Below are 15,777 nucleotides of genomic sequence, written 5' to 3' on the forward strand. Positions count from 1 at the left end.
GATGACAAACACTTTAAAGCTTGGGCATTTGTTTCTCTATCGAGATCGAGAAACAAGTTGGGAGTTTAGGGGTTTCTTTAAGGCACACACACACACACACTCAGTACATAACTCTTTCTTGTTGTGCTTATTCTCATTCAACTTCAAATTATTTCCACACCCGGCTTGTTACGTTCAAGCACCAAGACACCTTTTCCAGTTTTCACCTCAGCCTCCGGCGAGCAAAAAAGCCTGTATTGGAGCAACCATCGTATAATATGACAAGCGCCCGAATTAACATTCTTCATCCCCTTTGAAACAGTTGCCAGTGAGGCGACGTTCTTGTTTCCATACATTATGTACACTTCTTGTATCGCTTCTTTCAGATTCTCTCAGGACCTTTCGGGATATAGACTATGCGTATATATATAGGGTTCCAAAGACCAAGACCAGCTTTCGTCTTGCTTGTACATATCTTTCGAACAGTGAGTGGGGTGATTTCTTAGCATACTCTTACACCGCAGACTTCGACACCCTTGCCTTCAATGCGAGCGGGACGACCAAAGTACAAGATTGACAATTCACGAATGAACAAAGCATCGGTATCGCTCCAGACGTCGAGGCCCATGCTTTCCACAGCATGGCTGTCTACGCGGATAGCGTCAGCATCATCAGGTTCGAGCTCAGAATCTGATGGACGAAGCGGTGCTCTTTCGCCCGAAGCTTGTGACAGGCCCTCGTCATCATCGTCATTGTCAGTATATGGCTCGTCCTGGCTGTCAGCTAGATCAGCTAACACTGATAGTATTTGTGTGGTGAGACGGTGGAAGTAGGCAATGATAGCAAGCTCAAACCGGGCTTCGCCCGAACCATCAGGGGCACGATTGTTGGCATTGAGAGACCCGAGTGAGTCTGATAATTGTCCAGAGCGAGAACCTGGTCGTGGCATAGTCATAGAGGGTCCAAAATCGGCGAGCAGAGAGGCATCATGAGCTGCCTCTTCTTGCTGTTCCTGACGCAATTGTTCACCAGCGCTGGCCCACCACATGTAACCATTATAGGCAAAAGCTGCCCATGTCAGCGGTTCGACGACCTTCTCCACTGCGTCGTCTCGTGGGTCACGGACGATATGACTTGACTGGGTAGAAAATCTACGCGCAGCACGCTCCTCTTCAGGAGACTCGGGGACCGCGCTAGGGACCTGGCTAGCAGCTGCAAGACGGGCAAGGCCGTTCTTTAGAGTGGTAAAACGACGAAGATCTCGCTGGGTCGCCTTGATAGGCTGTCCTCGAGGGCATTCGACCACGGGCCAGACTCGCTCTGTAGCATTAGAGGAGTAGTCGGGAGGCAAAGTGACGAGCATATCCCATAGTGTGTCCTTCATAGCGAGAATGCTGTCAGTGGTGCATGCAATCCAACCGGAGCCTGATTCGTCATCTATCGCATCTTCGTCATTGCGGGGTCTCTTGGACGCCTCAAAGTCGTCCATGAGGAAAGGTATATCATGGACACCAATAGAGAAAAGCGGTCTTAGACGCTGCGTTGAAGCTGATCCTGGAAGTATATCTGTGACAGATAGGGGAATATTGGAAAGAACAGAGAGGTTATATACTAGGAACATTAATGAAAAGCTACGAACTGAAGGGATATGACCTACCAAAATCACAAACTTCATGGACTGGTGCATGGCATGATATTAGAATACGCTTCCGCAGTAAGGCAGCGCGATGTATGGGAAAGATGAGCGGACCAAACTTGTCCAGGAGGCTAGTCAAACTCCAAGCAGGGTGATACGGTGAGAGTTTGTTACCGGGCGGTATTAGAGAGGCACCGTCGGAAGCTGATCGGTTGCGGCTGTGGGTTTTGCGGGGGAAAGGTGATGAGTTGAGAGACGGAGAGCTCACGGGGGTCTCTCCTGAGAGCCGACGATTGTCATTTCCAGACTTTTCACGATTGGCAACCCAATATTCCTCGAGTATGCTTGTGTTTTTGCGATCCTCGGCCAGTTTCCTGTTCAACACGTCAGCCAAGTCCATTGCGCATGGGGTAATGTTAGATTGCGTACGCAGCCATCTCCTTCAGTCCTTCAGCATGCCTCCAAGCGCGCCCCAAACGACCATAGCTCAGGGGAACTAGAACTCCGACGGCAAACATTCTCGCGTTCCGTGCCTCCTCCTCATCGCAGGGCGTGTTAACAAAGGCGCTGAGTCCGGCATGGGCGCTGTCGTGAACGAAGTAGATGAGATCTTCGGAGACTGTGTGTAGCCCGGAAGGAAGAGATTTGTATTCGACAAGGCCTTCGAGGTCGATACCAGGAGCATTTTGTTTCCAGAGAATTGTGTAACCGGCCTTGACGTCGAAGTGAATGAGGAAGAGAGCATCGATGGGAGGACGATCGAGAGGTTGGTTCGAGGGCATGCGGACGGAAAGAGACGGTTGTCCTCGGCGGGAGGAAGCCATGGCGATTGATTATCGAGATGCGCGCATCATATGACGGCTGGAACACTTACAAAGGCGCAGGCAGAGTGCGCTTAAATTGAGTTTAGGAGGGGAGAACAGAGTCAAGAGAGGAGATAGGCGAGCAAGCAAGCAAATGACAAGCGAATTGAAGCGAGTTTCGAAAGTCGAGCCAGAGATTATTACAGCTTGAACGGAACTGTAATGGAGTAATCGAGGCAGAAATCAGAAGCCAGCGACTGCTACAATGGGATGAAAGATTCCAAAGGGAACGAGAGAATGAACGGTGATGATAGATCGTGGTGGAGTTGAGTTTGGGTCTGGTCTGGCTTACAGCGGTTACATTAGGTGCCTACCTACCTGAACTAGCTCCCATCGCTACCCTAGCTCCAGGTAGCTATCGCAACCCGGTAGAGTATCCGATAGGGCCCACGTGATACGGCGTGCTCAAGTTGATATGCATCCATGTTTAATATGAGATTTTACCTTGACAAGACACATAAGTATACTATTATAGAAAGAAAGCGTTTTCTGTCAGTTTCGTGTCTCAGACTCAGATGGTACTGTACTACACGGAAGGGAGCCAAGAAGAGTGTGGTCGGACAATCCCGTGATCGAGGCCAAGATACAGTTATTTTGTGTCTCTATATAGCAACTATATTTTGCATTGTTGGAGTGGCCGCTTGAAACCGAAGGGCGTTGAGACCTGGCCATTGACTGTGGAACAAGTATTCAAATGAACAAGTCTGGTTGTTCTAGGCTGCAACATACTCTATATGAAGCTGACATATTGTTCCGTGTAGTTCGATCGCATGAAGTATGACGGAGGTTCAGATGCTTTAGAGCACATGAAAAGATAACAACAGCTAAGGAGGTGACTCTCCTCAAAATTGATTCACTCTGAGGATAGTGATGCAACATGAAAATGATTCTAGATTAGCTGAGCGCAACAATCAACTTGTTCTTATACTCACGGGATCACTCTGGGCATCGGACACAATACAAATAGAATCAACAGTCAAGAAATAAAGAAGAAAAGAACTCTACAAGTGTTTTGATCATATCATTTAATTCTTTATATGGTGTGAGTTATGGATATAAGTCAGTATCCCCAACTATTGTTGTCCCAACCGGATATAGGTGAGTTAGCACCCATACAATCCGCTGAGTCAGGCATGATCCATGCTAGTTAGGTAGGCAATGCCAGTAGATGCCCATCATCTGTTCCTCATCCTCGGTGCCGACTTTCACAAGCCATAAAAACGAGCACCCTGTACCTAGCCTAGGTGCCTGTGACATCACCCAACCAATGACAACCTCCCAATCAAAGACGTTCCCGTCCCGTGTCAACGGCTGTTGAAGAGCATTAATTAGGTAGTTAAACAACTCAGTTCAGTTGCCTCTGTAGAAGTGAATGTGATCTGATTAGTACCTATAACTGTACATTAATCCCTCATCCTCTATATAGATCAATACTTTAAATCTATTGCAGTGTTCAGTCCAGGACATAGAAAGAGAAAGAAAGACAGAAACACAAAAGACCCCGCCATCACCCATCGCTAGAACTGACACTTTTTTATCGATATCCACTCAACAAACCAACCCCCGCCAAACCAAACCCGAACCCAAACCTATACAGTACAATCCACCAGATCCATCCATTCCAATATCCATAACCCAGCTGACCTACCCGTAGTCTTTAACCTATAAACTCTACCAACTTCTCCTCTACTGGTGTCTCACTCTGTCTCATCACCTGTCTTTTCTTTTCCTCTCCTCTCCTCTCCTCAGTAGAGTCTCCGTTCGTCGCCCATCATGTCCATCTCCAATATCCTCCTCTACTTCCTCCTCGGCTACGCCGCCCTAACAATCTTCTTCTACGCCATGTCCCTCGTCGTTCCAAAAGCCGCCTTCGCCGCCCGCGGTCTCGCCTCCTACATCTCCCTCCTCGCGGTCGCAGCCTACGGAGTCCTCGCCTCCATCTTCCTCACCATCGTCGGAAAGCAGCAGATCGCGCAATGGGCTGTCGGCCGCTGTTTTCACCATGTTATGCGCTACACCACTGGCGTTGAGTTCGTAGTCGAGGACCCCGATAACGTCCTCGGTACTACGCGCCCGGCTATCTTCATCGGAAACCACCAGACGGAACTCGATGTTCTCATGCTCGGAATCGTGTTCCCCAAGTACTGCAGTGTTACTGCCAAGGCTTCGCTAAAGAAGGTGCCTTTCCTCGGCTGGTTCATGTCGTTGAGCGGTTCCATTTTCATCGATCGCAAGAACAGCAAGGATGCCCGCGAGGCTATGAAGGGCGCTGCTAGTGAGATCCAGTCCAAGCGACAGAGCGTCTACATGTTCCCCGAGGGTACTCGAAGTTACGCCAAGGAGCCCATGCTGCTGCCTTTCAAGAAGGGTGCTTTCCACCTTGCTGTCCAGGCCGGCGTGCCCATTGTTCCCTGCGTTGTCGCAAATTACAGCCATATCATGCACCCAAAGACTCTCACCTTCAAATCTGGAAAGATCCCCGTCAAGGGTATGTATAACTCATCTGTTTACCTGCCCAAATATCTAACTGTGTGCAGTTCTCAAGCCTATTCCCACCAAGAACTTGACCGCCGCCGACGTTGACGAGCTTACCCGCACAACGCGGGAACTCATGCTCAACGAACTCATCACTCTCACAGCAAAGGCCCGCGGTCAGCCCATGGCTGTCCCCGCTTCGCTTGACTCAACAACGGGCAAGAGCTCAGCCATCGATACAAATGGCTCAGCGCACTAAGCGCGTCTCACTAAACAAAAAAGAAATCATTGAAGAGGGGGAGGATTGGGTAGGATAGGATAGGATAGGGATAAGGAGTTTGCCATACGGGGAGTCACGTCGGATGCAAAGACTTGAGGCAGCCTTTTGATACCCCCATAGACGCATGCATGAGGCGGCTTATGCTCGTTAGGTTTACGGGCTTGAGCTCAGCCCAACTGTTTTTGTTTACCGTTTCTGTTTTTTCGTTACTGGAGCTTGCTTGCTGGCGGATTTGCGCCAGTTTGTTTTACCTAGGTTAGGTTCATGAGGCGGGCTCACAAGATGTTTTCAGAATTTAGTCGCATGACGGAATGAATAGACGTATATACGTTGCATACGCGGATGTCGATCACTCCCCCCTCAAGTGTTACGGGAATTCACATGCATACAGATCTGTATGTAACTTGTTCACTTCTCGTGTTTCATTCGGTATCGTCTATCATCATCTGCACGCCAAAACCGGAGGATCAGAAACGAGATTCAACTCCAAGATCGCCAGACCCGACCTGCCCTTATATTCCGCCATGCTCCGAGACCAACCAATTACAAGGAAATATCGCTACACTAAAAACCACACAAGAACTCAATGAAGCCCAGCTTTTGTATATAGCAAATGTACCCACAGGCTTACTCTCTAAGCGCCTGCAGTGCTTGCGTCAATGATACGACCCTCAGACTTCGACCCCGTCTCGGTGTTCCCATAGCAGCCGAGCTAGTATGTGTGGCTGTAGGGCTCAAGTCATCTCGCCAGAAACGGAAGACACGCTTCAGATCCCGAGGAATACCTTCCAAAACGACTGTTGAGATGGGTACAAAAGGACGGTCCTCCATGCCCGCAGCAAGGATGGCATATTCTTGAGCAAAGTCGAGAGCGTTGCGGAAAGACGAGTATTGCGACTGAGCACGGGCGCCAACAATGATGTACATCTCAAAAAATGCGTCAAGAACGTAGATATGCTCAGGAGAAAGGTCATGCTGGTTAAAGGGAGCAATCTCAAAAACCTGGTCCTCATTAGTACGTCGACAGCTTGAGCTAATGTGAATCAACATACCTGTTGCCGTGTGTCTGCATCCGAGCAGAAGAGTCTGCTGCAGTACTTGGCATAGTTGGGCTTGAGCCTCCAATGATCAGCCGAGTGAGGCTTTGATCCGCTCTCAAAAAGTTTCCAAAATGATTCAGACTCATCGCCATCGTCGGCCTCGATTAGTTCTCCAGTGAGTGTAAGCTCAATGGCGATGAGCTTCGCCGCACTCAGCTCTGTTACATCGCATCCTCGTCCCTTCCAGATATAGGCCTTACCCTGACTGGTGAGAACATAGACGAATCCTGCGCAGAGACTCGACGGGCTGAAATCACACTCATCGAAAGCGACCTGGCCCTGATAGCGCCGGCCGCAGAGCATGTTGGGTGCTAGTGAGTCGTACTTGTTGCTTGAGCCGCGTCTAATCAGAACAACTCCACCGAGGGCCTGCAAGAACTCCGTTGTCTCCTTGCCTTGCTGCATCTTGACAAGTTTACCGCCCAGTGCCTTGGCTTCCTTCTGGACGAAAAGAAGGGCATCGTCAGCAGCCGACTCAGGAACCTGGTCACCAACCCAGAAATAGATCTCTAAGCGCTTCCAGCCAGCCTCATTTGTGAAGCTGTGGGGAGCAATGTACATCTCTCTCTCAAACAATGTGCGCTCGTTGTGAGCCGAAACAGGTGTCTTCTTGCCCTCTGCGGATATTTGGAACACCTGGAAGCTGAGACTCTGGATCTTCATGGGGCCTGTTGGTGGTCGGTTTGCAAGAAGCTCTGCAGCATCTACCTTGTACTCAGATCTTGAAGGCTTTGGCCCAAATAAGTCTGTCAATAGACTAGCAACATCGCTGCCCTGGCTGGGGGTCTTTGGTGGTGCGGTTGAAGCTGTTTGTTGAGGCTTGGGAGTCTGTGGGGCTTGAGGAGTCTGGGGTTCCTTAGAAGGGGGTGTAGGCAAGGGACGGGTGGCCGCTCGAGATGGAGTCTTGTTGATTTGTAGAGGAGAAGATCGTCCGGGGTCGGGAAGGGGGCGAGGAGAAGCTCTTGGTGGTGTATGTACTCCTGAGGCCTCTGTTCTGTCCCACGAGGGCTTCGCTGCCAGAGGTGGGGCTTGAGTAGCACCGCCAAACATGGCCTTCGCATTCTTTACAGAGACAACGGGGTCACTGTCAACCTTTGTTGGGGACGAGGGCTCAGGCTCAGGCTCAGGCAGTGGCCTTTGGAACATCTTGACAGGAGACCGAGAGCCTGTTCGCTGATGCGTCAGGCGGATTGGCTCCTTGGCAGGTTCTGACGTGCCGTTTGATGACGGGCGGTCCATGAATCGAGACATGCGGTTGTTGTCCAGTTTCTTGGGTGACCCAGGCTGTGAAACGGCGTCACCGGTCTTCTGGATTCTCAGTGGTGAGGGATAATCACTCGGGAGGAATTCACTCTTGGGAGTCTGTCTGGAAGAGAACGAGGATGTTTTCTCATCTCGAGTCTGAAACCGTCGAGGTTCATCCTCTTGAGGCTTGATAGGGGTGGGTTTTGTGGGTGTAGGCTTTCCTCGTATGACAGCCTTGGCAGCAACTTGCTGTTGAATAGAAAAAGGGGCAGTGATTGACTCCTCTGCCTTCTGGGCAGGAGGTGTTTGTTCCGCCACCTTCTCCTTGACAGGCTCAACGGGTTTCGGTGTAGCAGCAGGCTTGGGCTTTTCTTGGACAGGTTTTTGTTCGGGTGCTGGTGCTGCAGAGGCGGCTTTAGGGGCGGCTGAAGTAGGGGCCTTTCTTCTGGGACCTCGTGCTCGACCCTTAGTCATATGTGTCAGCTGCGGGCCCGGAGCAGAAGGTTCTGTAACTGTTTCGGTGGTAGCTCCCTTTGAATCAGACTCATCTGAAGTCTTTCCCCCGTTGCCAGCCATGGGTGGCGGTCCTCGTGCAAGCATGCCGGCGAGGGCTGGGTTGAACCGTCCAGCGAGCTTACCTCCTACACGTCCCTGTAGTCTAGCAGGTGAGCTCGTTTCCTTTTGCAGGCTTGGCAAAGCCCGCGGTTCCTCCGGTTTCGCGCTAGATTCGGTAACTACTCGCTTTAGACCCTCGTCAGCGGGTTCTGGGGCGGATTCAGGAGCGGGCTTGGGCGAAGAAAGGGTCTGGCTGGGTATCCTCTTGGGGCCTGGTGTCGGTTTGGGCGAACTTGGCTTACTCGGTGTAGATGGTGACTTCAGTTCAGCCATTGATTTTCTCTTTGCCATCTCAGCCCTTCTGGCAAGGCCCTCTGGTAGTGGCGAATCATTCGTGGGAGTGTTGCTCCTTGAGATACCCTTACCCTCGACCTGAGCTCTCTTAAAGTCATCTTTCTTCTTCAGAATAGCCTCCTTGAATTCATCCACTTTCTCTGTCTTCTTTGGACCACCTGTCTGGCTGAGGGAAGCCTTGCCCTTAAGAATGTTATCTTTCAGCTCATCAGGAGCCACATAGTTCTGTGTCTTGGTTCTGCGAAGAGTGCCAAAGACGTTCTTGAACTCGGGTTCTTGGGCCTTTGGCGCTTCTGATCCTGTTGGCCGGTGCCTCAAGGAGCTGCGGAAATCCTTTTTTGGGGGTGTCTCGGGCTTAGGCTTGGGCACAGGCGCAAAGGGTTTTGCTTCTCTGGGGCTTATGACCGGCTCATCCTTGACAGGCCCCGGCACCTTCTTCTCCTCTTCGGTAAGTTCAGGGTCCGGGACTGGCTCGGGATCAGGAACAGGTTCGGCCTCAACCTTGGCAGCCTTATCCTCCGTTGGAGTTCCGGGCTCGAGCTTAGGGGCACTCTTAGAAATGCTCAAACTAGCACCGTGGTTGTAAGGTCGGTTACCACCAGGTGGAGGAGAGTAGATGCCACCAAGGCCAGTAGTATTGGTCTTTGTAGCAGTTCCCATAGGCGTAGACCTCATAAGTCCTCCGATACTAACTTGGTGCTTATGAGAAATAGACCCTGGGCGAGGCCGTGTGGTTCCCTCAGCGCCGGGAACACCTCCCTTGTTCTTGTTTAGCTCTGCCATCCAAGCTGGCTGCGAAGAACTCGATTTGTGATGAGTCTTGGGTGACTCAGGTGGCTTATTCAAAGCACTTTCAAGCCAACTTGACTTGGTTGGGCTCCACCTTCGAGGATCCATAGTCTTGGAAGGGCTGGTAGGGATTGGTGCACCCTCCATGGCAGTGTCAACCGTGGGAGCCTTTGGTGTAACCTCGTTATCAGACTCTCCATGTCGAGATGTTGGCCGGCTCGAGTTTGGAGTTGTTAATTCAGGCCGTCCCCTGCTCTGAGGTCGCGCGTTAACAGATAGACCGCCCCCTTGGTTCGACTGGATCGAGTTGGCGCGGTTCAGACCAGGAGGGCTCGTAACGCTCCATCGCTTAACACTATCGGATCTCTTCATCATGGCACTCTGGACGAATCCGCCCATGCCCTTGGTGGGCGAATTGGATCGTGAGTTGGATCGAGTAGGAGATACACGCCCTGACATGCTTCCGAAGCGGTCACCCACAGACTTGTCCTCACCGGCGTCAAACGCTGGAGGATTCAGCGTTGGGGGACTTGCCAACCTCATCTTAGTAGGAGTAGCAGGTTCCTTAACGGGTTCCTTGACGGGTTCCTCAGCAGGTGGGCTTGGTTTTGGTTGTTCGGCTGTCATGCCCGGTAATTGCGCCTTGACAGAAGCCATGTCCAACCGATCAGTATCCTCGACTTGATTCTTTCGGTAAGCAGCTGAATTAGCTCCACGGTCGGCTGTTTGGCGAAACCAGGAAGGGTCTTTGGATCCAAGGGCATGGGCAATCTGGTCCTTCGAGAAAGTCTGCTCGGTGGCGGAGGCTGGAGCTGGGGAAGACTCCTGCGACCCAATGAACGACCGCTGGGTCGCATTTTGGGTTGCGAGCATGCTCAACGGGCGTGCAGAGCCGCTGCGGGAGTTGGGCCGCCGCTGCCACGATAATGTAGAGTAACGGGTGGGTGTAGTCGCGGGCTTGGTATCGACATCAACAGGAGACTCGTTCTCCTTGGTCGGAGAGGAGCTGGCATCCATTGGAGCTTCGGGCTTTGCTTCAGGCTCAGATGATGGCGAGGCAGCGTCGTCCTTGGACAAACCGGGGGAGTCGAGCCTCAATGCCTCGGATAGATGAACGCTACGACGACTCGAGCGCGGTGAGGGAGTGTTTGCAGGGGAGGACTTTTGTGGTGAGATTGATCGTGCACGTTCTGTCAGTGGTGACCGTGGTTAGCAAGAGGACACCATCGGTGATTATGTGATTTCAGCATCAATGCATCCCAAAGCCAAGACCAACCCATGAGTAAGCCAGTGAAATAAGAATACAGCAAGGGAAAGTAAACAACGGCTGTACGACGGAGGATGTTGCCCTGGAAATTGGAGGAGGGAACGCCATCAATGCAAGCAACAAAGCCTCTCGGGTGGGAGTCAAGCGGCAAGCAACAATGGACGCCCAAGCTCTCTCTCTATGTCTATTTTTTTCCTTTGTTTTTTGGTTATTTTTCTCACCTTCACGACGGGCTTGTCTTTCTCGCTTGGCAGCCAAGTATTCTTCAAGCTCACGAGCTCTCGTTTCGTCTTCTTCGATCTGTTGACCACGCAGGCGCTCGACCTGCTCGAGAAATTGGGAGACTTCGTCGGACATGGCTCTGGGGCCTTTGGGACATGACACGGAAGGGGGTGGATGTTTTAGAAGAAAGACGGCGCAGCGTGGGCCCTTGGCTTTGTTGGATAGTATCTAGCACACACAGTAAGCGCGAGCAGGAAAATACACAATGCAATCCTACGCACAAGGTTGCAGCAGGTGTTATAGACTGCTTTGCTGCTATCTCCCAAGAGCCTAACGTAGCCTTGAGATGGATGTGGTGCTGGTGGGAAGTTGATAATGGGTCGCTCGACTGGGATGGGATCATGTCTGTTAGCTGCAGTGGAAATTTCACATGGCGCTTCTGCGATCTTATTGGTTCATGACCGTCCCCAGGTGTGTCTGTCTCTAAAACCCGCTATAAGAGGGGGCCGCTGTAGCGCCCATGCAACCCGAAGTCTCAGGGGCAATCGTTCCCGCTCGCTAGGGAGGGAGGGACTGCTTGACAGATTCCGGCCCAAATGCGGCCATGAATTGTCTTTAATCTTGGTGCATGTCAGAGCTCGATCTCATGCAAAAATATGCATGAACCTCGTCTCATCACTTGCATGATGCAGAAATCGGAACGATGAAGATTCAATTGATATCACAGGCAGCCTAAACTCAGCCTCACCCAACTCACATGTGGTGTTCCTATGCGCTATAAACAAAAGAACCAATATCAAACGTCATCCTTTGTTTACTTTCAACTTTTCCCCACGGGCGATCCACTACAACAACAAACCCAAACCATGGCTTGAATCCGTTAAACCTTGTCACATCTTGGTTCGTCTACCAAAGTGACCAGTACGTATCTTGCTCTTCTCATGCCTCAGACCACACAAGCAGGTTATCTCAGATTTCTCGATCGACAATACGACCTTGTAAGGTTAGCACAAGCTGCACGCGGCACTTGGTGATGCTCTCCCGCTCCCCTGCGCTTCGCTTGACGAGGCCTGTAAAGATTGCGTGCTGTAGAGTTTTGCGGGACGTTTTACGTTGCCCGGCGTAACGAGTTTATTATATCGGGTTTCAACGTTTAAGCTAACTGAGTTTCTTATGCATATCCACGCTATACGGCTAGTTGCTTGCTTCCAAGTCTCACGGCTATCCACACTCTGTGGTTTGTTTTTTGCTTTTGCAAAAGGACTTCCTGTTGTGAGGCCAACAGGAACTGTTTGGTTGAATAAGTCTCGTTTAGTAGAGGAATAGTCTCTTTTTTGCATCCTCCACAACCCATGATAGTCCTTCTTTAAGGTTGGTTCCAGTCATAGCGCTGCATGGCAGGATGTGCCATCGATGTGTTCGTATCGATTCCAGTTGTAGCTCCTAAACATTGTGGTGAGCTTGGTTGGTCATATTCACATGGCATGGCGTGACGTGAACATACTGAGAGAATCTCTTCTTCCGTCATACAGCCCTCAACATCTGTTTTGTTGGCAAAAACAAGCAGACTTGCCCCTGCAAGACGCTGTACCACTTGTCAGTAGCTATCCGACCGTTGCCGTGTCATATCACGCACCTCTTCTAAGAGCAAACCTTGAAGCTCGTCTCTGCAGTCTTGGATGCGTAAACGGTCTGTTGCGTCAACAACCCAGATCAAAGCATCTGTCTTTTCGAAATAGTTTCTCCAGTATGACCGCAACGTTTTCTGCCCACCCACGTCCCCTGGGGGAGTCAGCTCATCTCATGGACTTGGCATATTTAGGTCACACACAGATGTTTAATTTGTACCTGTAAGGCCCGTCAGCGGAGTTCTATGATGAATAAAGTCCTTCTTACCCCTCGTAGTCAATTGTCTTGATGATGAAACCTAATGTTGGGCTTACGGTGTTGACATCCTCTCCCATAACCTTCTTGACGATTGTGGTCTTTCCAGCATTATCCAGTCCGCTATGAAGAGTTAGTAAGAATACTTAATGGGGCAGGTCATGGTCAAATACTGACAGCATGAGAATTCGCATTTCTTTGTCCTTGAGCCGGGCTTTTCGCAGGATTGACAACATTTTGATTCACGAGTTGTGTATCGAATCAACTCGATAATAGGACAAGCAAAGAACTTTACTTTCGCTCTTCAGAAGTTTGGTCGGTTATTTGGTCTTTAGAGGATTTCTTTCTTCATCACCAAACTATGAAGGTCGTTGAATTCAGTTGCCTGCGGCTCTCATGGCTCCACGTGATTGGTGCTCGCTTGATCTCCTTCACCCCTCCAACTTCATCACTCTCATATCTCATATGCTATGCCTCAACCGCCACTATTGATGGATAATCTACATAATCTGACTCCTATGGTCATTGTGAGTCCTATCGACACTCCGTGCTTACATGCGCTACTTTACATGTCCATACACTCAAACTTGGCCCAAATATTTCCTGCCAGGCAATTACCATTACGATAAACACTCCATACTCAATAGCCAGGGCTCTGGTACGTCAATTCTTCACTTCCTCCACCATTTCTGACGCTGGGCGCGCCTCATGTTCCCATACGACTAGGTCTTTCCAGACGCCTGGGGTTTTCCCATGCTTAACAGCTTCCTTGAAAGTCGCAACCTTGTCAAAATCGTACTTCTCGAGGAGACGAGTGATCCACTCAATTCGAGAATCGTCCTCGCCATCAAAGAATGTCTCCAAGTACAGCTTGCTGTATTTTCGTTCATTGTGTGCAGGAATCACTTCGTATGTCTTTCGGGGCTCCAAGCACTTCCAGGTGTAGTCCACAAGACTACGGTGGTAGATGGACGTGGACAACATAATTCTGTCCAGCAGTGCCGACCCGACTAGCATTTGGCGATGTTCTGGGTCAACGATGAGCTTGATTTTCCCAGAGAACCTGGCTCCCTGGCATGCGTGGCCTAGAAAGTCCTGTCGAGAATCATCGACAAAGGCGAAGCCAAGGATGATTGGGCTCTCTGAAACTCCATGAGATTTCATAATTCCGATGAGCTTCTGATAGCGCTTTTCATCGACTTTGGACCATCCAGAGCGGTCGGCTATCTCGCAAGAAGACTCAATCGCCACAATAAAAGGGCGACGCTTTAACGTGCAAGCGTTGTAAAGTTCTGCAATTTGTGCACTGTCGACTTTGGGTAGGTAGACCTGAGAATCTTGTCGTTGCACTTCATTATTGATGATGTTTGCGATGCCCTGGAAGTCCTCGGGCTGAACGGGCCGGAGAGTGCAATCTGCATCAGGCCACTTGTCTTCCTCCTTCGTAATGTTGGCATACTTCTGTTCTTCTATCTTACGCTCAATCTCTTCCTTTTTCGATTTGCGTAGATCCAACTCGCGTGCGATGTAGCCTTCAGAATTGGTCACCGCGCGGCGCCAGTTGTGCTTTGCTTGGGAGTCTTTCTGGATTTTGATATATCGTGGTGGAGGGATGAGTTTGCCTGTCGCAGGGTCGATATCGCAATCATCGACCCGAGGGTGACGGTTTGCGGTAAGGTTGACGATGGGATAGCTCTCTTGTTGTGTCTCCCACTTCTTCACGGCTGTCAATAAATTCGTATTGACCTGGACAAGGGCCATATCATCAACGTTTTCGTGATTAGGTGGTCTAGGACTGTTCCATGTGGCCATTTCATCTGAAGGCATTGGGCCAGCACTAAGCGCCATGGAGGCGGTGCTTAGTGATCGTTGTCGGAGAACGAGGGCGGTTGAAGGTGTAGCAGCTTGGATGATATGCAAGGGTGCTGGCAAAGGAGCAGCACCTTCAAATTCCGACGAGTTGTTGCTAATTGACTGCTCCTTAGGTGAGTTCCAGGTGCCGACGGAGCTGTGCTCGAAGTCGTCTGTCCCTTCGGAATCCACGATTTCAGGTGATTGGTGAAAGGATGCGCGAACAACTTCCTGCACGGGCGTCTGATACGGAGCAGGAGAAGAATGCACGATATTTGTAGAAAGCCTTCGATGCGGAGGAAGACGAACTACCTGGTTCGCACTTTCTTGGAGAGGGAGAGGAGAGCGAAGACCCTTCTCCCTATTCCAATAGCTTTGCTGGATAGGAGTGGGATGTCCATTACTCGATGCCCCTTGAGACCCGAGGAATCGCTGTTGAACGGCGCCCGCAGGCAGGAGCTGCTGGTTTTGGTTTTGGATCCCAACGAGTTTTCCCATGCCTTGGATGCGCTGAAGTGAGTTATTGAGGTTTGGCGAAGGCGAAGGCGTGCTGCCTCCGCCGCCCCGACTACTGGGGGGCCACGACATGGCTTGCAAAGTCGGCTTTCCATTGTTAGTTCTTGCGGATAATGGGAAGAAATGCAGCAAATGAATACAAACCCGTATAAATGCGACACAAGCAGGCGTACTACTAGAAGCACCGCGATGTGTAGAAACAGTGGTGCAAGCAGCAGCGCGAAGGACGGTGACGGGACAACAGAGTTCGAAAAGTAATATGAAGAAAAACAATACAAAGGAAGAGGATAGAGTGAAAGAATATCAACGATCTTCTCGGCCGGCGAGTAAATGTTGAGGCTCAGTAGTGTTGAGGAGAAACTCGAGCTTTTGTTTGTTGCGATGGAGAGGAAGATGAAGGCGAGTGACCTAAGGTTAGATGAGGTAAGGCAAGATAATGTACCGTGTGAAGAAGAGAAGCACGCGCAGCTCTTGCCTAGCAACGAGAGAGTTAAGGGAAATGAATCAGAGGTCACTGCCAGTTGTCAACAGTGGCAGAATACAGCACCTACGGTACTGACAGGGCTCTGTGCCAATACCTAAACACACTAAAGGTAAGAGTCGAGGGACGAGGCAATACTCGGCGCAAACCACGGCTACGTACATATCATCAACGAGATCAGGAGCATTTTCTGTGGTTCAAGACGGATAGGACCCGTGGCTGCAGGGGTTCGGGTGTGACAAGTTAACAATCAGGATATGAATAATAACATCAACAAATG

The 15,777-nt window shown here is 50.5% G+C and overlaps 5 protein-coding genes across 5 annotated transcripts; 1 reads left to right on the top strand and 4 right to left on the bottom strand.

Annotated features, from left to right (window-relative positions):
• Window positions 1-481: 481 nt before the first annotated feature.
• FTJAE_6766 (LCHN) lies at window positions 482-2,439 on the bottom strand (the record flags this gene model as incomplete). Its single annotated transcript, XM_037353412.1, has 3 exons — window positions 482-1,590; window positions 1,637-1,989; window positions 2,045-2,439. The coding sequence occupies 3 exons, from the start codon at window positions 2,437-2,439 to the stop codon at window positions 482-484; spliced, it is 1,857 nt and encodes a 618-aa protein (XP_037206122.1).
• A 1,812-nt stretch (window positions 2,440-4,251) lies between these two features.
• FTJAE_6767 (1-acyl-sn-glycerol-3-phosphate acyltransferase) lies at window positions 4,252-5,212 on the top strand (the record flags this gene model as incomplete). The annotated part of the gene is made up of 2 exons (XM_037353413.1): window positions 4,252-4,966; window positions 5,016-5,212. 2 exons carry the CDS (start codon window positions 4,252-4,254, stop codon window positions 5,210-5,212), a joined length of 912 nt encoding a protein of 303 aa, XP_037206123.1.
• Window positions 5,213-5,860: 648 nt separating this feature from the next.
• On the bottom strand, window positions 5,861-11,168 carry FTJAE_6768 (uncharacterized protein; the record flags this gene model as incomplete). Its single annotated transcript, XM_037353414.1, has 4 exons — window positions 5,861-6,235; window positions 6,286-10,466; window positions 10,765-10,993; window positions 11,043-11,168. The coding sequence occupies 4 exons, from the start codon at window positions 11,166-11,168 to the stop codon at window positions 5,861-5,863; spliced, it is 4,911 nt and encodes a 1,636-aa protein (XP_037206124.1).
• A 908-nt stretch (window positions 11,169-12,076) lies between these two features.
• On the bottom strand, window positions 12,077-12,885 carry FTJAE_6769 (ADP-ribosylation factor-like 2; the record flags this gene model as incomplete). Its single annotated transcript, XM_037353415.1, has 6 exons — window positions 12,077-12,208; window positions 12,270-12,350; window positions 12,402-12,547; window positions 12,597-12,613; window positions 12,662-12,772; window positions 12,827-12,885. 6 exons carry the CDS (start codon window positions 12,883-12,885, stop codon window positions 12,077-12,079), a joined length of 546 nt encoding a protein of 181 aa, XP_037206125.1.
• A 427-nt stretch (window positions 12,886-13,312) lies between these two features.
• FTJAE_6770 (acyl n-acyltransferase) lies at window positions 13,313-15,088 on the bottom strand (the record flags this gene model as incomplete). The annotated part of the gene is made up of 1 exon (XM_037353417.1): window positions 13,313-15,088. One exon carries the CDS (start codon window positions 15,086-15,088, stop codon window positions 13,313-13,315), a length of 1,776 nt encoding a protein of 591 aa, XP_037206126.1.
• Between the last annotated feature and the right edge of the window lie 689 nt (window positions 15,089-15,777).

Source organism: Fusarium tjaetaba (assembly GCF_013396195.1).
Source record: "Fusarium tjaetaba strain NRRL 66243 chromosome Unknown NRRL66243_c0000133, whole genome shotgun sequence".
Taxonomy (NCBI): Eukaryota; Fungi; Ascomycota; class Sordariomycetes; order Hypocreales; family Nectriaceae; genus Fusarium; species Fusarium tjaetaba.